This window comes from Trichosurus vulpecula, chromosome 4 (genome assembly GCF_011100635.1).
Source record: "Trichosurus vulpecula isolate mTriVul1 chromosome 4, mTriVul1.pri, whole genome shotgun sequence".
NCBI lineage: Eukaryota > Metazoa > Chordata > Mammalia > Diprotodontia > Phalangeridae > Trichosurus > Trichosurus vulpecula.
In genome coordinates this window covers 17,606,293-17,632,712 of record NC_050576.1, presented here as the reverse complement: position 1 = coordinate 17,632,712, position 26,420 = coordinate 17,606,293, and the positions used below count along the sequence as shown (strand labels likewise).

General features: G+C 43.7%; 1 protein-coding gene across 1 annotated transcript in view; it reads left to right on the top strand.

Moving 5' to 3' along the window:
• The window catches only part of PATJ (PATJ crumbs cell polarity complex component), a 331,975-nt gene that overhangs the window by 9,456 nt on the left and 296,099 nt on the right, over positions 1-26,420 (top strand). The window contains exons 2-9 of the mRNA XM_036754106.1: positions 4,140-4,194; positions 4,294-4,460; positions 5,732-5,920; positions 8,514-8,653; positions 10,014-10,209; positions 13,085-13,213; positions 19,915-20,136; positions 21,979-22,081. Of these exons, the coding sequence (XP_036610001.1) occupies positions 4,173-4,194; positions 4,294-4,460; positions 5,732-5,920; positions 8,514-8,653; positions 10,014-10,209; positions 13,085-13,213; positions 19,915-20,136; positions 21,979-22,081 (1,168 nt within the window). The 5' untranslated portion in view covers positions 4,140-4,172. The remainder of the gene's footprint in view (positions 1-4,139; positions 4,195-4,293; positions 4,461-5,731; positions 5,921-8,513; positions 8,654-10,013; positions 10,210-13,084; positions 13,214-19,914; positions 20,137-21,978; positions 22,082-26,420) is intronic.

Below are 26,420 nucleotides of genomic sequence, written 5' to 3'. Positions count from 1 at the left end.
TTGGACTTGGAAGTTCAGTGCTCTGTCCATCTTACTGCTTACTTTTAGTTGTGATTAATTGACAGCCAGCTGAGAGTGGGGATGGGGCATAGAATAGGTGCCCTGAGTGTGTGGATATGGAGGTGAGAGACTGCTTTTGTTGCTGTTCAGTCATTTTCAGTCATGTCCAACTCTCTGTGACCTCATCTGGGGCTTTCATGGCAAAGACACTGGAGTGGTTTGCCATTTCCTTCTGCTCATTTTACAGATGAAGAAACTGAGGCAGACAGGGCTAAGTGACTTGTCTAGGGTCACACAGCTAGCAAGTATCTGAGGCCAAATTTGAACTCAGGAAGAGGAGAAGTCTTCCTGACTCTAGACCCAGCATTCTATCTACTGAACCACCAAGCTGCCCCAAGAGACTGCTTGGGAAGGTGGAAAAGGATAATCATCTAAAGGAGCACATTTTGCCCATTTCCTGATATGCTACAGTCACTTTTGGCTTTAGGATCAGAATTCTCTTGAACATTCCAGTCATGTTCTAGTTCGTTGACCCATGAAACAGAATCATCATGTACCTCTCCATAGAGACAGCTCCTTGTTTCTTGAGATGGCCCAGTAGTCTGGCACGAGAGGAATGTGCCCTGCTCACCTTGCAGAGATGGCCCTGCCTGTTGGCTAGAAGGGCTGACATAAGGGCGGTGGCTCTTCTGTGCTGTGGGCTGCCATAGAGTCTTACTGTTGAGAACACACCTCAGTTTCTCCCTCAGTCCCAGCATGCAGGTTTGAGGAACCTCCCTGAAACTGGAGAAAACATTCTGCGTTTGCAGTCAAAGAGCCTAAGTCCTGACTGCTGCTTTCAGGTATGTTATGGAACCTTTCTGGGCCTCAGTTTCTTCACTGATTAAAAATTAGATGGTGAGGAACAGGTGACCCCAAATGTCCTTCTAGTGCTAAAGCATTACCTATGGTAATAAATGTCCCCTCCAGAGTACTTTGGGTAGAGATCCCACTGAAGTTAATGAAAACTCTTGGGTCTTGTCTTTGGGTTGGACAAAGCCACAACTGACTTTTAATTGTTTATCCATTGACCTTCACTCCAAAGATCAGGAACTCAGCCAACACTTTAGCTAATAGAAAACAAAGATAGGGGCACGCTCCCAGTTCTGGCAGTAACCAAGGGTAGCTAGAGACAGCGAGGTGGTACAGGGGATAGAGCACCAGACCTAGAGTCAGGAAGATGTGGATTCAAATCCACCCTCTGTTACTTACTAGCTGAGAGGATCACTTCATCTTTTTTTTGCCTCAGTTTTCTCATCTGTGAAATGGAGACAATAGTATTATCTGCCTCCCAGGATTGTTGTGAGCTTTAAACGAGATAAAGAAAAGTGCTCAGCACAGTTCCTGGGGCTGTTCTGTCGGCTGTTTTTATTATCATACTGTTATTGCTAAGTTGGGGTGTTTTGGTTTTTTGGTTTTGTTTTGAGACCACAAGGAGTAAAAATCTCTAGGCTGAGGGTTTCGTTTTGGTCATAGACTGTTCCCTTTCCCCCAATTAAACTTGTCTTATACAAAGAAAAACATGAAAAACTTCTATCCTTATTTACAAAGCATTGGGCCGGGTGGGGGGATCTAGAGACAAGCCCAGCCCGGTTGGTATCTTCAAGGAGTTGATGTTCTTTGGGGATACAACAAGTGTACTGGGAGGTGAAAGCCGATTTATTAGAGGACACCAAAATCAGGGATTAGAGAAGGCATCTTTGAGCCTGGGATTACTGACCTAAGTCTTGAAGCAAGATGTAAGATGTTGAGAGGTAGAGATGAGGGGAGTGCCTTGAGAGAGGCAAACGTGCAGAGGTTGGAAATACTGAGCTCTGGGAATAGTTTGAAGTCTTGTGGCCAGACTATGGCTGTAGATGAACGACAGTCATAGGAATGCCATGCTCAGAATGGAAAATATATGAAAGGGAGTCATGAAGTTAGGAAAGTAGATTTTATCTTGGGAGCGATAAAGAGCCACTGAAGATAATTGAGTTAGTGGAATGATATTGGTTTCTTTTCTTGAGTTTGGTAGCTTTTTTGAAAATAGATTAGAGAGGACAGAGACTGGGATCATGGAAGCCCAATGATTGGCCAGATGTGGGGTGAGGAGGGGCCTGAGCTGGGGCCTGGTGAAGGGAAAGGGGTTTGGTAACCTGACTGGGTGTGGGGGTGATGCAGAAGGAGGAGTTGGATTATCGGAAGATTGTTGGAAGGCTGATAGTATTATTGATCAATAGCCACCTGGCCCAACCCTCGCTTTCATTTTACAGATGGAGAAACTGAGGTTGAGGGAGGATAAATGACTTGCCTTAAGCCACCCAGATGGTCAGCATCAGTAGCAGGATTGTGGTGCTTGGATAGACAGCGGGATCTCAGAAGAGGGCCTGGCTTAGAGGGAATGAGTAATTTTGTTTTAAACCTGTTGCATTTGAGATGCCTGTGGGGCATCCTGGTGGAGAAGGACCACAGGGAGTTGGTGTTGAGGGTCTAGAGCTAAGTAGGACGATGAAGGTAAGTTATAAGCATGATGTACTTCAGCTTTCAGATCCTCTCCACACCATTCACAAGACTGCACACATACCTACAGTGAGTGGTGGAGGCAATCTGTCTGTCTGTCTGTCTCTCCCTCCCTCTCTGTCTCTCCCTCTCTCCCTCCCTCTCTCTCTCCTTCTCTCCCCCACCTTTCTTTCTCTCTCTCCCTCCCTCCTTCTCTCTCTCCTTTCTCTGTCTCTCTGTCTCACTCTCTCAATCTCTCTCTGTCTCTCTCCCTCTCTTCCTTCTTCCTTCCCTCCCTCCCTCTCTCCCTCCCTTCCTCTCTCTCTCCTCTCTCCCTCCCTTCCCCCTCCCTCTCCCTCTCTCTCTCTCTCTCATTCTCTCTCTCTCTCTCTCTCTCTCTCTCTCTCTCTCTCTCTCTCTCTCTCCCCCCCCGCCCTGCTCTCTCCCCCTCTCTCTCTCTCTCTCTCCTCTCTCTCTCTCTCTCTCTCTCTCTCCCCCCCCCGCCTCTCCCTCTCTCTCTCTCTCCTCCTCTCTCCCCCCCTTCCCCTCCCTCCCTCCCTCCCTCCTTCTCTGTCTCCCTCCCTCTCTGTCTCTCCCTCCCTCCCTCTCTCTCTCCTCTCTCCCCCTCCTCTCTCTCCCTCTCTCCCTCCCTCTCTTTCTGTCTCCCCCCCTTCTCTCCTTTCTCTGTCTCTTTGTCTCTCTTTCTCAATCTCTCTCTCCCTCTCTCCCTCCTTCCTTCCCTCCCTCTCTCTCTTCCCTCCCTTCCTCTCTCTCTTCCCTCCCTCTCTCCCTCCCTTCCTCTCTCTTTCCTCTCTCTGTCTCTCTCCCTCTCTTCCTCCCTCCCTCCTTCTCTCTCTCCTTTCTCTGTCTCTTTGTCTCTCTCTCAATCTCTCTCTCTCTGTCTCTCTCTCTCCCTCTCTCCCTCCTTCCTTCCCTCCCTCTCTCTCTCCCTCCCTCCCTCTCTCTCTTCCCTCCCTCTCTCCCTCCCTTCCTCTCTCTCTCTTTCCTCTCTCTGTCTCTCTCCTTTTCTCCCTCTCTTCCTCCCTCCCTCCTTTCTCTGTCTCACTGTCTCTCTCAATCTCTCTCTCTGTCTCTCACCCTCTCTCCCTCCTTCCCTCTCTCCCTCCCTTCCTCTCTCTCTCTTTCCTCTCTCTCTCTCTCTCTGTCTCTCTCCCTCTCTCCCTCCTTCCTTCCCTCCTCTCTCTCCCTCCCTTCCTCTCTCTCTCTTTCCTCTCTCTGTCTCTCTCCCTCTCTCTCTCTTCCTCCCTCCCTCCTTCTCTCTCTCCTTTCTCTGTCTCTCTGTCTCTCTCCCTCTCTCCCTCCTTCCCTCTCTCTCTCCTTCCCTCTCTCCCTCCCTTCCTCTCTCTCTCTTTCCTCTCTCTGTCTCTCTCCCTCTCCTTCCCTCCCTTTTTCTGTCTCTCCTTTCTCTGTCTCTCAATCTCTCTCTCCCTCTCTCCCTCCTTCCCTCCCTTATCTATCTGTCTCTATCACTTATCTATCTTTATGTATTCATCTCTGTCTCTATCTCTATCCATCACCTATCCATATCCATCTATCTGTCTTTGAATAAACACATGTGTAGATAATTATATATTAAATGCATGTTTTTTCCAAATCCGTAGATTTCTCGGGTTGTTTGAAGAGAACAGTACAAGATGCCTGAAAATCCTGCAGCAAGTATGTATACATACACTTGCAGAGAGAGGAGTCATTAGGGAAGGGATGGAAGACCATTGACATTTAACTGGGGCTTTTTTCCACCATTTTCTCCCCCAGATAAGCTGCAGATCCTGCAGGTCCTTGACCGCCTGCAAATGAAATTGCATGAGAGGGGTGACACGTCCCAAAACGAGACACTAGCCTTGTTTTGTGAGACCCTGAAGAGCCCCCTCTTCAACCAGATCCTCACGATTCAGCAATCCATCAGACAGCTGAAAGGCCAGGTAGGCTCCAAGCCCCAGGTGTCCCTGTGGGGTTGGTTTTGACAGGGAGATGATGGATTGATTTGAAGACATTGTGATTTGGTGACGTGATACACCGGGATCCCAGAGCTCGAAGGAGGAGTCATGAGTACCGCCATAGCTTTCTCCTGTTTCTGCTTGAAGAGCTACTGTTGTATCGGGCCCGATGTTTCAACCCCGACAGAGCCAGTTGTTAGAAAGTTGTCTGAGCTGTCCCCTAATCAGCCTCCCAATGACTTTCTCCTTTTGAATCCCATAGTGCCCATTGCTAGAGAAGTGAGTCTGGAAGAATGCCATTGGACTTGGATGAGCATCAGAGACTTTTAGTTGGGTCCTAAGGCTACTAGGGCATATCAGCATCGCTTTACAACCTAAGAGTCAGAGAGTTGCCTGGAGACCAGAGGAGAGAAGGGCCACGCAGCGAATCAGGGGCAAGGGACTTGAACGCATAGCTTTGTGGTCAGATCTCTGTCTACTGGACCACATGCCTCTCAAGCACCATATGAATAAATATCGGTTGTTGCTACTGCTCTGATTAGCCACAACAAATTCTGGATTTGAACCCAGATCTTCCTGACTCTTGAGCTTGGCTCTCAGTGGTGCTGCCTCTCCTGTCCATACTTCAGTATGTCTAGTCCTTTGGGGAACTCCCCGCCATTGATGGCAATCATAGACCAGTCTTGCCTTTGATTGACATGAAATGTTGCTAGTTAGTAGATGGTGTCTGGTGCCTGTGCTGCCATCTGTCTTTATCCTAATGGATTGTTTATTAAACTATCCTCAGGATGGCCACCTGCGTGACACCGGGAAAGCCACCCAGCCTTCCAAGGCAGTGGTTTTCTCTGCAAAATGAGGGGATTGGCTCAGGCTGCAATCTCTGATCTCTGGTATCTAAAGGGAAAGCAAACAGACCAGTCTTCATTTTTTACACCATCTGCATACCTAGGCTGTTAGCTCCACGTACAACATGCTATATCTAATCTGTCATAAATCAGTGGGAAAAAGGGGGGATAAAGAAAAATTACATGATAACTTTATTATGTATTTGTAAGTTGTACATAATAGATTTGCAGTTTGATGTGCAGTCATCTTTTTTCTCTATTTGACTGTTATGGAAATGGTTGGTTTATTTCTTAAGTTCAGAGTAAAATAAAAACAAATATAATGACAACAGAAAAAACAGTCAACACCTGAACTTTTCAGCAGGTTGTGAAATTATGTGATTGTTCTCTCTCTCCCTCCCTCCTTCCCAGCTTAGCCACATTCCTTCGGATTGCCCAGCCAACTTTGATTTTTCGAGGAAAGGGTTGCTTGTGTTTACTGACAGCTCGATTGCTAATGGAAATGCCCACACAGCCTTTAATAACTCAGCTGCAGTGTTTCCTTGGACCCCAAGATCAGGAAATGAGGAATTCAACTCTGTCATCCAACAGATGGCACAGGTAGGTCAAGTCCCATTTTGTTACATGTCGATTCTATGCCTCCCTCCCCCAATGCCCCATTTCCTGTCTCCCTGACATTGCACGGGGGGCCCCTATGCCTCGAATGCTCTAGCTTCTCTTACCTCCCCTACTTAGGATCTCTAGCTCTCTTCCATGCTGAGTTCAACACCATGAAGCCTTTCTCAACATCCCCCTGCCCCAGCTGCCAGTGCCTCCCTCTGCAAAATTACTTTGTATTATCGTTTATGTTTATGTGCAAAAATGTTTTCTTCTGATAGAATGTAAGCAACTTAAAGGAAGATATTTGTGTTTTTGTGTTTGGGGTCCCACCTGGTGTAGCATAAGGGAATAGATAAACATCTCTGGAGCACTTCTGGGTGCCAGGCACTGTGCTAAGTGCCTTTTTTAAAAAATAAATATTATCTCATTTAATGTTTACAAAAACCCTGGGAGATAGACCTTACTAATGAATGAAGGAAGGAAGGAATAGACAGACAGATAGATGAAAATCACTCCCATTTTACGTTTGAGGGGGACAGCTAGTGGTACAGAGGATAGCATGCTAGGGCTTGGATTCAGGAAGTTCAAATCCATCCTCAGACTCTTACTAGCTGTGTCACCTTGGACAAACCACTTCACTCTGCCTCAGTTTCCTCATCTTTAAAATGAGCTGGAGAAGGGAATGGCAAACTGCTCCAGTGTCTTTGCCAAGAAATCCCCAAATGGGGTCATGAAGAGTCAGAAACAACTGAAAATGCCAAAACAGCAAGAAAACAAATAAATTCATTGCAAGTAGTCTTGGGTAGAGGAAATTCTTCATGGGGAGCATCCTGTACTGATTTAATAATGACTCCATCCACTGCTTCATCCACCTTAGTGCCTAGCACTGCACGTGTTATTATTATTCAGTTGTGTCCAACTCTTCACATCCACATTTGAAGTTTTCTTGGCAAAGATACTGGAGCGGTTTGCCATTTCCTTCTCTAGCTCTTTTTAAAGATGAGGAAACTGAGGCAAACAGGGTGAAATGACTTGCCCAGGGTAACACAGCTAGCAGGAGTCTGAGGCCAGATTTGAACTCAGGAACAGGAATCTACCTGACTTCATGCCCAGAGCTCTATCCATTAAAGCACCTGGCTGTCCACCCTGCCATGTAGTGGGTGCCTAATTAATGTTTGTCTATCCACTACATTTCTCCTTTTCTCTCTCCCCTTTGCCTGTCCTGGAGAGCAAGCCCTTCAAGCAAAATTTAAACAGAATTTGATGTTTGTTGATTGATCGACAACTTTATTTTCATATGTATTCACATGGTTTTTCGTGTCTTTGCTTTGGTAGCAATTGTGGATGTCGGGGGGATAGTGACGAAACTCTTTCCCCAAGCTGAATTGGAGGCGAGGTTGGCCTAACCCTGCCCTTCTATCAGTGGTGTCAGAGTCTTTTCTCCTGTTGCCTGCGTAGTCCCGCTGGGCAGTCAGGAGGAGAGAATGAGGCTTCCTTGGAGGGGGAAGGCTACCTGTAATCTCTCTCTGAGAAGTGATCTGAGTACTCCTTCCCTTCTGCTTTTCCTCTTTAAATCATACTGGATAAAAGAGGATTGGGAGGAATGGAGTTGAGACCTTCTTAAAAACTATATTCAAGAGCTGGGGAAATGTTCCAAGTGTCACCTTTGTCTGATTTCTCACTTAAGTATAGTCTGTAATTGATCTTTGACATTTGGGACCAGATTTGTTCCTCACCTGAAGTCATCGATGAAACCTTCCTTTGCCTGTGAGCTTCAGTTTACAGATGGAGACTGATTTGAAAAGATACGGCTAAATCAGATAGCAAATTCATTAATTTTAAAAGTGCCCCTTAAACCAGATCCTTTACCTAGCATCACCACTTTATTCCTTTTGTTTCATTGTTCAACAGTTAATTTTTGTGCTTGCTTTTGTTAGCCCCCTGGTATTAGAAATGCTACTCTTTCAATTAGTGCCCTATTAATGGAGTGAATAAAATTTTTGGCAATAAAGACTGGAGCCACGTGGTTTAAGATAAAACCCATGTGAAGGGTGATGTTTTCTCCCAGTCTTTCAGGTTGTCCCAATAGAGAGCAATATGAACTTGTTATACGATTAAAAACAGGACTCTGTGTCCCCAAGATGCTTCTTGTTTGGACTCGAGCTAAAAGCTAGTGCACTGAGGATTTAGAGCCTTGGACTCTGCCTCTCTAAAATATAACCAAGGAGAATATTTAGTAAGAAACCAATGGGGAAAAGAATCTATAACATTTTGAAAATGTTTGCAGAAATGCAGAAAACACGCTATAGGAAACAACATCTCCTCTGAGAGTTGTTCTTCCTCTTGGGGTTCGGCTCATCATGGGAATGAAGTGTCAAAATGCCTCCCCAATTCCCTGAGGTTTCAGAACTTCCTCAAGACCGACATGCCCTGGATTCGATTTTTACTGACAATCTTTGAGTGAGAATTTTCCCAGGAATCACAATGCTGGGTTGGTTCAGTCTTGAAACCGTCCAAAGCAGCTCCATCTGTGCTCAGCAGTTTCAGAATTAGCTCAACATTAAGCTGTGGATCTTATTTCTCTCCCCACCAGGGCCGACAGATTGAATATATAGATATAGCAAAGCCGTCCATCGGAGGCCTGGGGTTCAGTGTGGTGACTGTAAGAAAGCAAAATGCTGGAGGCGTTGATCTCTTCGTGAAGGAAGTCCAGCCGGGAAGCATAGCAGACAGGTGAGGGTTGTTTGTGTCCACCTGGGCTTGGTTTGTTCTTTCCATGGTAATTTTTTGAAACAATACTTTGTTGATCCCTTATTTTCCCCACTATCTCTCTTCAAGTCCCTTGAACTTCCTTGGGCTGCAGTTGTTCTGATCTGTAAAATGAGGGAATTGGATTGGATTGCCTTGGAGGTCCCTTCCACCTCTAGAGCTGTGACTAAGGAGCTGGTGTAGTTGTATAAGCAAGTTCTGCTTGGCCCCAGAAGACAGAATCTGGAGCAGGGAGGGGAAGGAAGTTACCTAGAGGCAGATTTAGGCTCCATGTAGGGAGGGAAAAGCTTCCTGACAACTTGAGCTTTGGGGGTCACAGTGGATTCTACCTCATTTAAAACCTTCAGGTAGAAGCCAAATGACCATTTATCATGTTGTAGTCGTTCAGTCATGTCTGACTTTTCATGACCCCATTTGGGATTTTCTTGGCAAAGACACTAGTCTGTCATTTCCTTCTCCATATTATTTGACATATGAGGAAACTGAGGCAAAGAGCGTTAAGTGACTTACCCAGGGTCACAAGCTAGACAGTGTCTCGGGCCAGATTTTAACTCAGGAAGAGGAGTCCCCCTGATTCCAGGCCCAGCACAACACACCTAGGTGCCCCTTAGGTTGGCGATCAGGCTTCTGTTAAGAAGTGGTTATTCAAGGATGGATGGGCTTTCCAAGGTATAGAATTCAAAAAAGAAAAGAAAAGCAGGATGAGGGCAGAACCAGAGAATAGGACTGAGGAGGGTGAGTCAGAGAGGCAGGAGGTTAACAGTGTAGTGTGAAGGAAGTCTTCATTTCAGAACAGCATTCTAAGAAGAAGGTGGAGGAGTCACCAGTGTCAGAGCCTGGAGAGGTCAAGGAATGGGGGGACCAAGAAAAGTCAACTGAATATAGCCATGAAGATGCCTTTGACTGTATCGAGTAGTTTCAGCCTCCCTATTGAAGCCACATCTCAGCAGGTTGGGGGTGGTTTTTTTGGAGGCAGTGGTGAGGAAACAGATTGGGTGGGTGTGGAGAACACCTTCTAATAGAAGGGCTGGCATTGTTTTTGTTTACCTTTAAAACCAAATGTCTTTTTCAAAAAACCCCAACAACCCAACAATTTGCAGGATGCACACAGTGTAACTTGTGTTAATTAGTTAATGTGTGCTCTGATGAAAAAACATTCTGAAGTGCTAAGTTGTAGTCTTTAATTGAAACAGTGTAATAAACAAAAGAACTCTGTAGCAACCTGCTGAATGTGGAGGCTGCATGCATTGGGTTTTTGTGCATTTTTCTCTGGGAAGCTAATGAGCCACTTAACGGAAAGAAAAATGTCTTTCCTTCTTTCAAGGGATCAGCGATTAAAGGAAAATGACCAGATCCTGGCCATCAATCACACCCTTCTGGACAGGAACATGACCCATCAACAGGCTATCGCATTGCTCCAGCAGTGCACAGGATCTCTGCAGTTGGTGGTCGCCAGGGGATTAAGACACTGGCCAGGCCAAGGTGCCGCTAACCTGAATGATACTAACCCTCCAGAGAAGGTGAGTAAGAAAATGGGAAGAGTGGCTTGGGGAGGGCAGGTTATGGTGCAAATGAATGAATCTTTCTAAAGATTTCCTGATGTATCAATGAATGAATAAATAACATTAATTAAGTGGATTAGTATGGGCAAAAAACAAAGATTGTCCCTTACATTTTAATGGAGAAAACAACACACCTAGTTGTAGAATGTAGTGAAGATTGACACACCCCATCCAGGGACATTGTAATCATGGTTCCTGGTTCCAGAACTGGAGGAGAAGGAAACCAGAAGAATGTGGTGGGGGCCAGGCAGTTGATTAGGTGGTGGAAGAGTTGCTCTAAGTATTTAGGGAGGGCCAGTCACCTTGCTCACCAGAGTGAAGCCTCAAGTCAGATGTTCCTCCTGGCACAGTATGGCCAGGGGTTTGGGTGGAGAGGTGGTTGGTTGACCTGGAGCCTTTGGAGAGGAGGGAGGCAGAGAATCATCTGATCATAGATTTGGATCTGGAAGAATGAGTATAATCCTCCCATTTTAGAGACTAGGAAACTGAGGTCCAGAGAGGAAAACTTTCTTGCCAGCATCTCATAACTTGTTACTGTATGAGGTGGGATCCGACTTCATTAAATGCAGTCAGCATTTTCATGTAGACAGGATATTTCATAAAGAGCTTTTTTCCTCTTCTCCTAGCTGTTGCTTTTTCCAGAAGGGCTTCTGTGTCAGACCTTGATGACAAGTGTTTGTTTGCTGATCTTTAGAAGACAAATTGAGCCACTATTAGGTAAATGAGTCATTAGCCTGTCCCATGGAACGGCCCCAGAGGGCCAAACTAGGAGCCCTGGTGTATAGAGACAGATGTAGACCTATTGTCGTGGAAGGCTTCTTAATAGCCAAAGCTATCAGCCAGTGACTTGGGCTGCCTTGGAAGGCAATCTGAGCATTCCACCCCAAGGCTGGGGGGCCACTTGTCAGTGATATACTTGAGATTCTCCTCTGGGTGTGAGTAAGACTACATGGGTCTCTAATTCTGTCACTGACTTTTTGTTATTCCATTAGAAGATTAGGGAAGGATTCTTTCTTCCTTGGTGCTGTCTTTAGCCAGAGAATTCATTTTTGCTTGATCTTGGATTCTTTTTTAAAATTGTCTTTGCAAAGGATCTTTTTCTCTCCCTTTAATTTAATATTTCTTAACAAAAATCTATTTTCTTTTCCTCTCGAGTCTCCATTAAAAAAAAAAAAAGAAACTCATGTAGCAAATGTAGATATTTAAGGAAAACAAACTCCCACAAAATGACCGTGTCGTTTTGTGCTCTGAACTCATCCCTTCTGTCAGGAGGTGGGAGCCTGCTTTGCCACGGGCTCCCTGGAATCATGGCTGGCTATTGCATTGATCAGAGGTCTTAAGTCTTTCAAATTAATTGCACTTTCCGATGTTGTTGGTATCATATAAATTGTTCTCCTGGTTCTGCTCCTTCACTCTGCATCAGTTCTTAACAAATGTTTCCAAATTTCTCTGATACTTCCTTCATCTTTCCTTATAGCACTCTTATATTCCATTATACTCATCCAGAATAATTTATTCTGCCATTCTACAATTGATGGGCACCCCCTCAATGTCCAGTTCTTTGTTAGCACAGAAAGAGCTGCTATAAAATATTTGTACGTATGGGTCCTTTTCCTTTTTCTTTGATCTCTTTGGGGCTAGGCTTGGTCATGGTGTCTTTGCAAAGGATCTATATTTAGAGCCAGATGGGATGTTAGAAACCAGCTAGTCCAACCACCTCGTTTTACTGAAGAGGAAGCTGAGCCCTTCTTCCCCCACCCAATGAAGGGACTTGCTTAGGGTTGTACAGTTAGCAGTTGGCCGGGGTGAGGATGGATACCAAGTCCTCCCAATCCAGCCTTTACCCCTTGGCACCTTGCTGCCTTAAAATTCAGAGCAGTGTCTTTTATGGCATGTCATGTCATCTCTGAGACTCAGTTTCTTTAACTGTAAAATGGGGAGAATAGAAGTCATACAATGTCTGCTCTGTTTAATGGAAACTTTTATCATTGTGTTGTTTCAGTAAATGCTTTTTAAAGAAAGTAGATTTTTTTTTTCTCCTTGATAACCTTTAAATGCCTATTTGCCATAATGGAGCATCCACTCAGCAGTAAGAGTAAATGTGTGAGATTTTGGATGGGTGCATGGCCGCATGCTGTCGTGGCAGGCAGCCGAGTTTCTAGAATGTGTTGCATATTTCCAGTGGAAATTGGAACAAGGTATCAAAATGTGTCTCCTCTTCCTGCTTCCAGTCCCTTCACACACGCTGCCACCACCTCAGTTTGCCTGAGCACCAAATCTTCTGTGGCTCCCCATTGCCTAAACTCCTTAGAGACATTCAAGCCTCCCTGAGATTGAGTGTGTAGCTGCCCCAAGGCATACCCCTTGTCCCACCTACACACCATCCTCCAAACACTGACTTAACTCTCCTACCTCCCTGGCTTTCCTTTCATCTAGAATGTCTTCTGGGTCTGTCTTTGCCTGTCAAAATACTACCCACCTTTCAAATTCTAATTCCAGTCCTTCACAAATGTGACTCATCCATCTTTCTGTTTGCCTGCCTGTCTATCTCTGTCTCTGTCTCTGTCTTTCTCTTTGACTCTACATCTCTGTCTACTTGTCTGTCTCTCTCCGTAGTGTACATGTTCTTTCTCCCCTACCAAATAAACGGTCAGTTCCTTGAGAACAGGGCGTGTGTCTTATCCTTTTTTTATGCCTTCCGTATAATAGGTGCTCAATATTTTTAATAACTGCTGGATTTGTGGAGTGTGTGATGTTCTTCTCCATACAGAAAACCCCTAGAAATGTTGATGGTGCCCTGACTGTAACAGATGCTTTTTGCTGTCAATCATAGATTTCCTGGGGTCATGTTGAAGACGTGGAACTTATTAATGACGGCTCCGGCTTGGGTTTTGGAATTGTTGGTGGAAAATCGAGTGGTGTCGTTGTGAAGACGATTGTTCCTGGAGGATTAGCACATCGGGTATGTGGCTTTTCTGTGTCACTGTGTCACTTATTATTATTGTTCAAAAAAATTGTTGTATATTTAAAACTTAGTGACTTTCAGCAAAACCAAATATGAGTCACAGCTGCAGCATCACAGAATCTCCAAATTGAGAGGAAGCTCATGGATCATCTGGGCCAACCTGCAGCTGAAAAAAAAAGGGCCTGACAGGTTGTAATCTGGGTGTGTTGAGGGAGTGTACATTTCCACAAAATCATTACTCTTAGAAGTCTGTGCGGCACCCAGGTGTCCTTTGACAGAACCTCTTCAGCTCGGCGTGGAAGACGTTTCTGCAGGGCTATTAGGAATGTAACTAGCCTTGTTTTAAATGTCTTGTTCTCCCTGTCCCCAGCCTCCCCCTGGCCACCAGGCTGCATGGTTTTCCAGCCAACTAAGCCTAAAAGGACTTTAAGAAAGGGATCTAGATCCAAATGAAACAAAAAGGGCATCTTTTGCCTCTCCTTCCAAGAGTCTACAGTAGCCTTATGCTTCAGTAGAACAGACAAACAAGGTGCTTGGTTACCTTGGGGCAGGCTTATCCATAGAAGCCATTTTCTGTCAGCTTGCAGTCTTGGGCCATGGGGCTTTCCATTTTTTTGGATTGCGTTTTGCCAAGGGAAGATCTGTTCCCTATGTGATCCCTGGGAGCCGGCCTACCTTATCTTGTTTATCTATGGTGCCTCCCTACTACTTTTTCTGTACCGTTCTCCACATCCTGGTGCCCCTTACCTCCAGAGCTCGCCTCTGGCCCTGCCTCTTAGCTTCTTCACTGGAGACTGAGATCCTCATTCCTATAAAGAACCTAAGTTCAACCAAGAACTGTTGCCCTTATCAACATTTCAATTTCATTCGTGTGTCTGATACAAGGATGGTGAATTGATTTGTTTAAATTACACTAAGGCTGCTCTTTCCTCCACTATCCTTCCACCCCTCTCCCTACAACTAATCTTCCCTGCTCCTTCCTATCAACTCCTCATGGACACCTGTTCATCCAAATAAATCTTATGTTGGGGCGATTGCAGTAATGAGTCAAATGCTTTGTCCTTAGCTATGCCCCTTAAATCGCATCCTGTTTGTCTGTTCTGCTGAAGGGTGAGGCTACTCCAGGCAAAAGATGCCTTTTTTGTTCTGTTTGAGTCTAGATCCTTTTTTTAAATTAAGTTTTGAATTGATATCTTTTGTTTTTACATCACCAACATTTCTTGATGTATCTCTCCTTTCCCCTCCTCACAGAAAGAACCATCAGTAATAATACAGGATGAAAAAAAAAGGAAGGGGGAGAAACCAATTCAGCAAAACTATCCGAAGTATCGGAAGTCAGCTATTGTATGCAGGGTTCCACATTCACACACTCTATCCAGCAGGGAGGAAGCTGCCTTAATCTTTTTCTTCTCCAGGACCAAGCTTGGTCATTGTAACTTCATATCATTCATCTTTGGTTATTTTATCTATGTTCACTCCATTTACATTCTTGTAATCATTGTGTATGTGGTTTTCTTGGTTCTTCTCGCTGAACTTTGTATCAGTTCATATGATGGATGCTTCTGTATCCATCAGAATCACTGTTTCTTATAGCACAGTAATGTTCCATTTCATTGATTTACCACAATTCCCCAATTGATGGGCATTGGCTTTGTTTATTCCCCACTTAATGTGCGTTTACTTTGTTTCTTTCATTCTGACGTTGTGGCCACTTTCACAAGTTTATTCTTCTGAGAACTTTTCTGCACCTCTCTGATGTGACCTTTGCAATGAAAGGGGTCAATGTCTATTCCAGAAGGACTAGGGGAAGAAGCTAACTTGCCTTAAGTAAAGCCTGCATCTTTGTGACTCCCAGGCACACAGGCTCACTGTCTGGCAAGAGTGAGGGGTAATGTCAAGAGAGTGTGAGGAAAGTTCTTAGCATGTTGAATAGATTCCCTGTGTTGAGCTTTGGGGAGGCCATGCCTGGGAGATGTCCAGGATGGGCAGTGGTGGATGACCTGTAGTATTGGAGGCAGACCCCATGGCGATGGGATCACAGATCCACTGGGTCTTGGGTACTCCCTCTGCTGATTCAATTTGGAATTCTTCTGTGACCTAGTGGATGTATATAGTAGTCTTGGAAAAAATTGGTGGGACTAAAAGTTTTCTTCTTCTTCTTCAGCCAACCTAGTGACGAGTGTCCCTAAACTTAGTAGAGCTGATTTTCAGATAACAGGTATGTTAGTCATCACCAGGCTGGGGAATGACCAGTCAGACTTGGCATTTGGCCCATGGATTATTGAGAACCCAGGCTCACCTCCTTCCTCCAATGAGATATCAGAACAAAACTTTGGTTTGGGATTATCATGTTTCTTAAAAGAGAAAATAGCTGCGGGTCCCAGAAGTTTAAGTTTTAAAATAAATATTTTTTTTAAATAAAAGGGCAGTGTAACAATAGATAAATAGAAGAATGGGTGCTTTTGGCCCGTGTTGATTACTGACCCCACCTTTGCATCTGGGTTTGTGTTTTGATATTGCTCTTCGATGACTCTTGTTGATTTCTGGTACCTGTTCAGGTACAAATTCAACTCTGTTCCTTTTAATTTGCTTGCCTAGTCTACAGATTATGGAAGGAGGAGGCCTCTTGCAAAACTAAAATAAAAGCCAGCAATTTGAGATGCGGGAATGAAGAAAGTTGCCTGTCATTTCAGAGCCTTCCCTATCTATCAATCTGACTAATAACTGTTTTTGCCATGACTGATTCTTGAGAACACCTGCTTTTCTATAATGAACAAAATGTTTGGCTTCCAGTGACAGATGCAAATTAACTGCCACAGTTCAAATTAAGCAAGAGGTGAAGTAAAATTGGGAAAAATATATATATAGTGCATTTTAAAAGAGAAAGTTAGTTCAAAAGCATTAAATTACTTCCCCATGCGACTCAGTCCATTTCCACAATTGCCTACTTTGTGCCAGGCATTAGGGGTTCACGGCCAAAACAAAATGGTCTCTGCCCTCAAGAAAGTGATATTCTCCTGGGGAAATAAAAAAAGAACATATACAATGTTGTTATTTTGGTAAGGATGAGCACCACCAAATGGGGAGATTAGGTGGCCAAGGCCCTTTAACTAAGCATTGAAGGGGCTAGAGATCTCACAAAATGGTAGTGGGAGAACATTCCAGGCAGGAGGGGCAGCCTCTCTAGGAGGTGGAGTATTGTCTGCAGGGAATAGCAGTGAGGAAGGTTTGCTGAAGTCATTCATGCATTGGGGCAGCTAGGTGGCACAGTGAGTAGAGCGCCAGCCCTGGAGTCAGGAGGACCTGAGTTCAAATGCGGCCTCAGACCCTTGACACACTTATGCTGTGTGACCTTGGGCAAGTCACTTAACCCTGCTCAAAAAAAAAAAACAAACCAAAAAAAAAGTCATTCATGCATCAGTAGCATCTTTATTTTCTTCTACCTCTAACTAAAAATTAGCAATAATTTAAAAATCTGATTTTTAGAGGAGCCATGGGCTTCACCAGACTGTGAAAAGGTTCCAGATCCTTGCAGGAGAGGCAGTATGGTTCTGTGGAGAGAACATTGGACTTGGGTTTGAATTGTAACTCTTCCCCTGACAACCTCTGTAGCCTTGGGCAAAGGTCACTTCAGTGCTCTTCCCTACAGACTACACCCCACCTTCTAAACAGGGGTTGCCTCTCCTGCCTGGCATACTCTCTCACTACCATTTTGTGAAATCTCTGGCTCCCTTCAATGCTCAGCCAAAGGGCCTTGGCCAACATGGGGCTCTTGCTCATCTCCCCAGTTGGCGGTGCTCGCCCTCACCAAAATAACAACATTGTATATTCTTTGTATTTATCGATCTGTGTACAAGTCATTTTTCCCCAGTAGATATACATTTTAAATATAGGTTGGAGCCAGGTTGGTCTTTACATGCCAAACAGATTCATCTGACTTTTATCTTAGAGGCAATAGGAAAACCACTGAAGCTTCTTGAGAAGGGGTATTGGGTGACAGGGTCAGATCTGAGCTTTAGGAATATGACTTTGGCAGCTATGAGGAGGAGAAGGAGGAGGAAGAGAAGGAGGAGGAGAAGGAAGAGGCAGAAGAGGATCACGTTCTCTCCCCCATTAAACTTCTGGAGGGTTGAGCTCCTGGAGGGCAGGGACCCTTCTTTTGCTTTTCTCTGCATTCCCAGTAGCTTAGCACAGTGCCTGGCATGTAGTAGGTAGTTAATAAATGCTTGTGGACTCTTGCCATTTAGAGGGCTATTAAGACCAGGCTTGGGAGTTTCGACTGCATTTCGGAGGCAGTAGGCAGCAGGGAGCTGCCTGACCCTTTTGACAGCAGGGCCGCCATGTCAACCTTTACAACCTAGCAGCTTCTCAGTTGCAAAAGAAAAGCTTCAGCTTTGAATATCAACATTGCTTTATTCTGCACTGTGTGCCAGGAGAGCAGAAAATGGTTCTTACCTTCCCCTCGCAGCCTTTCATTTTGTGGTTTCAAAGAACCACTCTGCTATTCTTTAGCAATGCCACTCAGGTAGAAAGAAATTGTGGGAAAAATGCTCACAAGTGGTACTCTGGTAATTAGGATTTTCCATTCAGTTAATGGTCAGGTCTTCAGGCATTAACCTGTTAGTGGAGGCTTATTTCAGGGGGAGGGAACCTGTTAAATTTACTAATGGATCAAATTTCTTCTCTTGAAAATGCTGGTGGGTTGGACTAATATTATTTGGTGGAAGAATAAGGAGGTAATCACTGTAATGACAGCTTAGATTCAGATAATGCTTTCTGATGCAAAGCACTTTCTGAGCATTATCTCAGGTACCCTGCAGGGAGAATGTTTCCTTTGAAGTTCCAGATCTGAGCTCTATTCATCCCTCCTGATGAGTGATCCATCCATCAGGGACTCGGTGAACCAAAAACACTGTGCAGACTGGTGGAAGTGACAGAGACAGATTTGGGCTTAGGGTCAGGAATGGCTTCCTGAGAGAGCTGGACCAAAGTTGAAGGAAGGGTCTGCCTGGACAGAGGTGGTGGACTTTACCTCCTGGAAGGGCTTCAAGTAGAGGCTGGATGGTTGAGAGCTGAGGATTTTGCAGAGGCTGTTTTTATTGTAGAAGGGTTGGTGTTTAGGGATAAGGGGCTAGACTGGGTGACTTGGTGATTCTATTTGAAGTCCAGATTTATTTATGTGTTTCTAGCTAGGCCTCTGATTGCATCCATCCAGGGAACTGACCTCTGAATGCATCCATCTAAGGAACTCCCAAGCCAGGTCAAGCCAACAAGTGTTTTGTTAAATGCATGTTATGTTCCGGGCCCTATAAAGAGAACCCCACTGATGCTGTTTGGGAGCCCATCCAAAGTTCATGGTCTTAGCGAGTAGTCTGGGGTGCTAGGAAGTTATATGACTTTTCCCATGGTCATGTAGCCAGTCTTCCTTACTCCAGGGAGCGGCCTCTATCCATTGCACCGCACTGCCTCTTGAACGTTGATGATTGGAGTTAATTCCACAAGAGAGCTATGGTTTGTATGTGATGTCATTAACCTTGCCCTTGGCCAAGTATTTGGTAACATATCTTAGTAAATGTTCATTGACTGACCACCTCCTAATATTTCTGCAGAGAAGGTGGTGGAGATGTGGACTAGATGATAATAAGTTTGATAGGCTCAGAACTGGTTAAATGACTGACCTCAAAAAGAAATTCCCAGAGATCGGTGTCACATGTGGTCTCCAGTGGCCCCAGTGCCCCAGGAATCTGCCTGGTCCTGTGCTCATTGCCAGTCTTTATAGGTACCTTAGAGAGATGAATGGGCAGTGTGCTTATCAAATTTGCCAGTGACGGTAGCTAAAGGGGAGAGTGTTTCACACACTGGATGTCAGAGCCAGGATTCTAGAGATCTTGACAGACTATAGCTTCTCCACCCCTGGAGAGCGTTTAATTGAAGCTAGTAAGAAAAAATTCAGTAGCAAAAAAAATGTGTTCCATTGGAGTATTAAAAACAAAATCATCTTCCTAAGTGTATTTTGGGAGAAGGAGAGTTGGTTAGTAACTTTTCTGAAAAATATTTGGAAGCTTCAGTGGATTTCAGGCTAAAGGCGAGTCAGAAAGATGCTGTGACAGCCAAAAGAAATCATGAGAATTTGGGCTGCATGAGGTGAATAAATAATGTCTTAGAACTAGAGAGGCCAGAGTCCTCTCCTGGGACCTGTGCTATCACACCTCATCTGGAGCATGGTGCTTAATTCTGTGCACCAGGGTTTAAGAAGGGCTTGGGTCAATTGGAGGAGATCTAGCAGGAATGAAACTAGGTTTATACAATGGGAAGCAGCACCATACAGTTGAAAGAGGACCTGGGTTCAAATCCTGCCTCTGTATGTGTGTCTATACACACACACACACACACACATCTTGAAGTCGTAGAACTAAGATCTTATGATCTTCTAATCCGATGATATATGAACTGTCCCTGGCCTCAAGGAGCTTACATTCTATGGCGGAGAGAGATTCAACACAGGTATAGATATACGAGGTAGTTTCAATTCCACTCTCAGAATGTAATCTGTTTGAGTGTGGGTTAATGTCTTGCTTGCTTCTGTTTGTATTCCCAGCACTTTGCAGTGTCTGGAGCATAGTAAATATTTAAGAAATGTTTTTTAAAAATTCATTCATTTATTCATTTTCTGTCTCCTTGGCTCATGGCTCCTGAAGAATGGGAAGCTTCAGACAGGGGACCACATCTTGAAGATTGGTGACACAAACGTGCAAGGGATGAGCAGTGAGCAGGTTGCCCAAGTCCTGAGGAATTGTGGGAATTTGGTGAGGATGGTGGTGGCGAGAGACCCCATCGGAGACATTTCTGTGACTCCTCCAACCCCAACAACCTTGCCTGTTGTTACCCTGCCTTCTGTGCCTCCTCGCAGTCAGAGCTCGGTGAGTAGAACTTTCTGTCTTCAGTTTTTTAAGCTAAGTTTTCATTAAAGCAAACCTGATCAGGGCTGACGGTGCTTTTTTCTCTCTGGGTACCAGTGCAGCAGGTTAGCCGTAATCATGAACCACACTGATAGGCTCAAGGTTTTGGAAAAGGAGAAGAATAGAAGGGGAAGGGACAGAGAAAATGTGGAGGACTAAGAGAAAGGTCAAGGAGGAAAGAAAGGGGAGAAATTTGAATAAGTCTGGGCCCATCGATGATGAACTCAGAAGTCCCTTTCACACAGTGCCTGGCACATAGTAGGTGCTTAATACATGCTTATTGATTAGATCAGCCTCTTCCTGATGTGGAGTCATCCATAGGGTCAGTAGAGCTGGAAAGGAATTTGGAGGTCATTTAGTCCAGCTCCCTCCTTTTGCAGATGAGGAAACTGAGGCTTGAAAGAGTAAAGTGACCTGCCCCAGATCAGATTGGTAGAAAATGTTGGAAGCAGAATTGGAGTCTAAGTCGGTAATCTTTGCACGGGGATATGTTACATCCTCAAGTGCTGGTCTGACAGGAAGAGCTAGGTTTACATTCTGGCTCTGCCGTTAACTGTAACCTCAATTCTTTTAGCAAGTTACTTAGCCTACCTGGCCCTCAGTTATTCGTGTTATGGGCACTCCCTCTGCTATTGTAGGTAGCGACTCCTCTATCCCTCAGATGACCTGGAGTCCTTTCCATCCCACAAGCAATGACTGATACTAACTAGTGAGATCCCTCACTTGTGAAATGTTGGGAAATTCAGATGCTTGTGTTTGAGAAATAGCACATAGCACGATGATGGCAGGGTTGCCCGGTGGAATTCTTGGTACCAGAAAGTGATAGACAGCTGGGTGTTGGGAGAGGAGATGGGACAAATAAAAACAGCTAGTTAAGAGTAGCATAGGGAGAGCACATGCTTCCCCCCTCCCCAAATGCTTGGTGATGGCTGGGGATTACGAGCTTCATAAGGAATAGATCCTTTAGCTTTGATTTCTAGAGGCCCAAATGGACCCCTAGATCTTTTCTCTGTGCTAGAATTTAGCCTGTTTAAGACTTGTAGCTCGTTAACTTTTTTACAAATTTACAAATGTGTTTGGATCCTTATTGTTCCAATGCCATGCATTCTTGGGAGGTGGGAGGGAGTTTTTGGAAGTTATTTCCATGTTTTTCTTTTCTTTTAAATTTAAAAAAATGTGTCAGTTTAAATTATTTTAATTTTAAAAGCCCTTTAAAAAAGTGTTTTGATTTCCATTCAAAATAGTGTTGTGATGATTCCTTCCTCATCTGTTCTTTGTGATACTGTAAATCCAAAAGAATGCACTGATTTTTTTTTTTTAGCTCAACCTCTAGGATATTTTTAGCCCAAGTTCTAGTATATTTCTGACATTTAGTCTCAATTTAAGATCCTTTCTTCCCTCAATTCAAGGAATTTCCTTATTTTTTTCCTTTTGATCATTATTTGGCCTCCAATTATATTGATATAACATCCCTTTGAAAATGCTTGCTTGAAGAAAAAGATCCTGGAAAAATTGAGAGTATTTTCACAGTGATGTAGGTATATATTATCTTTGGCAAGTTGCCTAACTTCCTTATTTGTAAAATGAAAGGATTGTACAAGCTGGACTCCAAGGTTCTCTTCCCACTTGAGCTCTGTGATGCTGTGTATGTTTTTGGATGAGTCACTTTGGTTTTCCAGGACTCGGTTTGCACACTCGTAAAATGAAAGAGTTGCACTAGATAGCTGTGGAGGCACCTTCCCCCACTCTATGATCCTCTGATATTAGACACCGATTGAAACTGGCTCTCTTTTTCCTCTTCAGGTTGATGCCTCTCTTTTTGATACTTATAATGTTGAACTCACTAAAAAAGATGGCCAGAGCCTTGGCATTACTATCATTGGGTATGCTGGATCCTCGAATTCAGGTAAACACTTTTTCTTTTCTACTTGGAAGTTTTTTTGAATGGTTTTTCAAGTTCTGGGTACAAATTCCTTCAATACATTTGACTTTTGGACATTGGAGGACAAAATCCATGAATATGTCATAAAAACAAATTACTTCTAATGAAGGACAAAAGAGAATTGAGATTCATCCTTTGAGCTCTGTTATCTCCCCAGTACTTAGCACAGTATCTGACACACAGCAAACACTTAATAAGTGTACTCTGGCTCTCTCTCCCTTTCTTCCTCCCTTCTTTCTTTCCTCACTCTATCTCTATCATGTATGTATGTATTCATCCATCCATCCATCCACCCACCCACCGACCCATCCACCCATCCACTCATCTACCCACCCACCCTTCCATCCCTCCATCCCTCCATCCATCCATCCATCTACCCACCCACCCACCCCTCCATCCATCCCTCCATCCATCCATCCCCCCACCCACCCACCCATCCACCCATTCCTCCATCCATCCATCCATCCATCCATCCATCCATCCCTCCATCCCTCCATCCATCCACCCACCCACCTACCCATCCACCCACCCACCCATCCACCCATCCCTCCATCCATCCATCCATCCCTCCATCCCTCCATCCATCCACCCACCCACCCACCCATCCCTCCACCCATCCACCCATCCATCCATCTTTATCCATAACTACTTGCCTAATTAGAATAAGCATCACCAGAAAGTTATAGTCTTGGTCCTGATTAACATGATTTTCCCCTTTTTTCTTACTTTTTGCTTTTCAATTAATAAGCATTTTTCCTTTCATTCCTACCTCTGTTGATAAATGAAAAACAAAACAGTTGTAACAAATATGCATAGACAAGCAAGACCATCCCCACATGGGCCACATTGAAAACTATTTGTCTCATTCTGCATCTGGAATCCTTTACCTCTCTGTTAGAAGTTGGGTAGTTCCTGATAGTCATCAATTTTAGTGTTGGATGAGAGCTCAGCAGTTAAAATCTATGTAGAGGTGGAGCGGGAGAACATCCAAAGACCCAATTTCAAATCCGGCCTCTGTCCCTCTGAGTGGCTTTGAACATGGCATTTCCCCCTCTGAGCCTCCATTTCTTCTGCTTCATCATCATCGTTGTCATCCCCATCATCATCATCCCCATCATCATCATCGTCATCCCCGTCATCCCTAGAGCTTTAAAGTTTCCAAAGTCCTGTTACAAACATGATCTCACTTGATCACCTGTGGGCTGGGTTATTATTGTCCCCACTTTGCTGATGAGGAAACTAACACAGATCAAAGTTACCCAACTGCCCAACACCTTGAAGGCCTTCCAATGGACAGGATATCAAAAAATGTATTCCTGTCATATCTTCACCTATCAATCTCCTCAAGTTAGTACGTCAACTACTGTGCTCCACATTTACCAATATATATTTTACAAAGTTGGAAGAGCAAAGCCTCCCTTTTGGATGAAGTTTCCTGAATCCCCCCAGGCTTCCTTGTACCCCTGCCCCCTGGGGCACCAGTGCTCATCGTCAGAACTCTTTGAGCACAGAAACACAGCTACCGAAGGCTGCTTGCACGCTGTTCTCCAAGCAAAGACAGAAAGACAGTATTTTTAATGGTGAGATGAGACACACAACACCTCTACTCACACAGATTTTTAGAACAACAGTTCAAAAATCTAGAAAGATGGGATTTTTTAATGTTAGAGCAAAAATAGTTTGACCTTACGTATACTCAGGAGACATTACTTTAGCGGATTCTGTTTATTGTTTCTTTTTTTATTTTAAGGAATGGCTCTCTAGATAGGACAGAGAAGGGATTTATTAGGAAATCAAGGTAGTGGGAAAAAAACAATAAATATTTTTAAAGAAAAGAAAAATATAGTTTGGATACTTAAAAATCACTTTTTGGGCTACATACCTCCTGATAGAGATGTGAGGGAATCAGGGTACAGATTAAGACATGGCCAAGACAGGAACTTTGCTTGATTATGCTCATTTGTTAACAAAGGTTTTGTTTTTCTAGTTTTTTCAGTGGAGGAAGGAGGAAGAAAAATGGATTTTTATTAATTTAAAAAATGTAATTTCATTTAAAAATCATATGCTGATGATTCCAGATGATTAGTGACTATTCTAACATTTCTTTTTATTTCGTTAAATATTTCTACATATAAAACTTTTTAAAACAATTTTTTGAACTTTTGAGTTCAAAATTCTTCCCTTACTCCCAGCTCTCCCTCGTCCTTGACCAGGCAAGCAGTTTAATATCAATTATATACATGAAGTCATGCAAAACATTTCCGTATTAGTCATGTTGCAAAAGAAAACAAACAAAATAAAATAATAAAAATAAAGTAAAAGAAAAACTGCTTCAATTTGCACTGAGTTCATTGGTTCTTTCCCTGGAGGTAGAGAGCATTTTTCATCATGGGTCCTTTGGATCATTGTTTTAATCAGTCTTTTAGAGTTGATCATCCTTACAATATTTCTGTTACTGCGTACAGTTCTCTTGGTTCTGTTTACTTCACTTTGCGTCAGTTCATGTAAGTTTTCCCAGGTTTTTCTGAAACCATACTGCTCCTTATTTCTTATAGCATGATAGTATTCCATCACAATCACATACCACTACTTGTTCAGCCATTCCCCAACTGATGGGCATCCCCTCAATTTCCAATTTGCCACCACAAAAAAGAGTCACTAGAAATACTTTGGTACAAATGAGTCATTTTCTCTCTCTCTCTTTTTAATCTCTTTGGAATACAGACCTATTTTTTTTAGGTCAAAGGGTAGTGACAGTTTTATAGCCCTTTTGGCATAGTTAGTTCCAAATTGTTCTTCAGAATGGTCAGATTAGTTCACACCTCCACCAACAGTGCATAGTGTCCAATTTTTCCACACCCCCTCCAGCATTTGTCATTTTCCCTTTCCGTTCTATTAGCCAGTCTGATAGGTGTGAAGTGGTACCTCAGAGTTGTTTTAATTTGCGTTTCTCTAATCAGTAGTGATTTAGAGCATTTTTCATATAATTACGGATAGCTTTAATGATTTCTTCTGAAAATTGCCTGTTCATGTCCTTTGACCATTTATCAGCCAGGAAATGGCTCTTATTTTTATAAATTTGTCTCAGTTCCATTTACATTTGTGAAATGAGAAATTTAGCAGAGAAACTTGTCGCAAAAAATCTTCCCCAGCTTCCTGTTTTCCTTCTAATTTTGGCTGCATTAGCTTTATTTGGCAACTCTAAGATTCTTAGTGATTCTGTGTGATTTATGGAAAGACAGGTAAGAAAAGCTCAAGCTGTATATGGGAAGAGGGTGTGCCACTCATCACTGACCTAATCAGAGCCTGATCTAAGCACCTAAACTAAGGAAGGAAAGAAATAGCTGTTGCCAGCAATGACAGAATCTGAGGACACCCAGCAAGACTCAGAAACAAAGGTGAAACAGTCTTGGCTGGTTTTTGGTAAGCAGTGTATAAGGTCAGGTTCACAGAGTCTATACTTAGTGCTGGGATGGACCTTTCAGCTTCTCTTGCCCAGCTTCCTCATTTTACAGATGGGCAAACTGAGGCCCAGGAGAGTTGAGGGACTCGTTCCAGGCCTTATAGATAGAAAGGGGCTTTGCTTGCCCTTGAACCCACATTTCTGGCTCCAAATCTAGCCCTCTTTTGACTGCACCAGGATTATACTCAATTGATTTTTTTTTTAAATTGATGGTCTAGCTTGCTCATAGCAGGTGGAAAAATTAGGGATGCTAATGTATTCAGAGTTCTGAATAATTCCTGTCAGGCCCACCCAGTGCCCTTTTAGCCTAATGAAATACCTGTTTTTAAATCTTTTCGTTTCTTTCTTAAGTGCCTCTCACCCCCTTTTTTGAGTTTGGAAATGCAAATGAATTCCAAAATAGCTAAATATGGGTTGTGTATTCATGTACTTGCATTTAGGAAAAATTGCTGTTTGCATTTGAAGACAGTCATTTTTTCCTAAGACTTTTTGGGGAAAGGGTGTCTGAGTTCCTGAGCTTGGCTTCCATCCATCCATCCATCCATCCACCCACCCATCCAAATTCTTATTTAGTGACTATTCATTTGGTCTTTCATTCAGAGTGTGTGCGAGACATTTTTACCAGCCATTGCAAGAGAAACCAAAGGAGGATAAGACAAAAGAAAGACTTCCCCTAAGTATTGCTCTGTGATGAGTAACTAGAACCTCCTCATAGGAAATTGAGGAGTTGTAGAAGCTGCATTAGCATGGCTTGCAGAGAGCAGAGAGAAAGAGATGAAAATTCTTTCATTCTTCTAGACATTAGAGGCAGTCAGGAGGGAACATGAGCAGATATTAGAC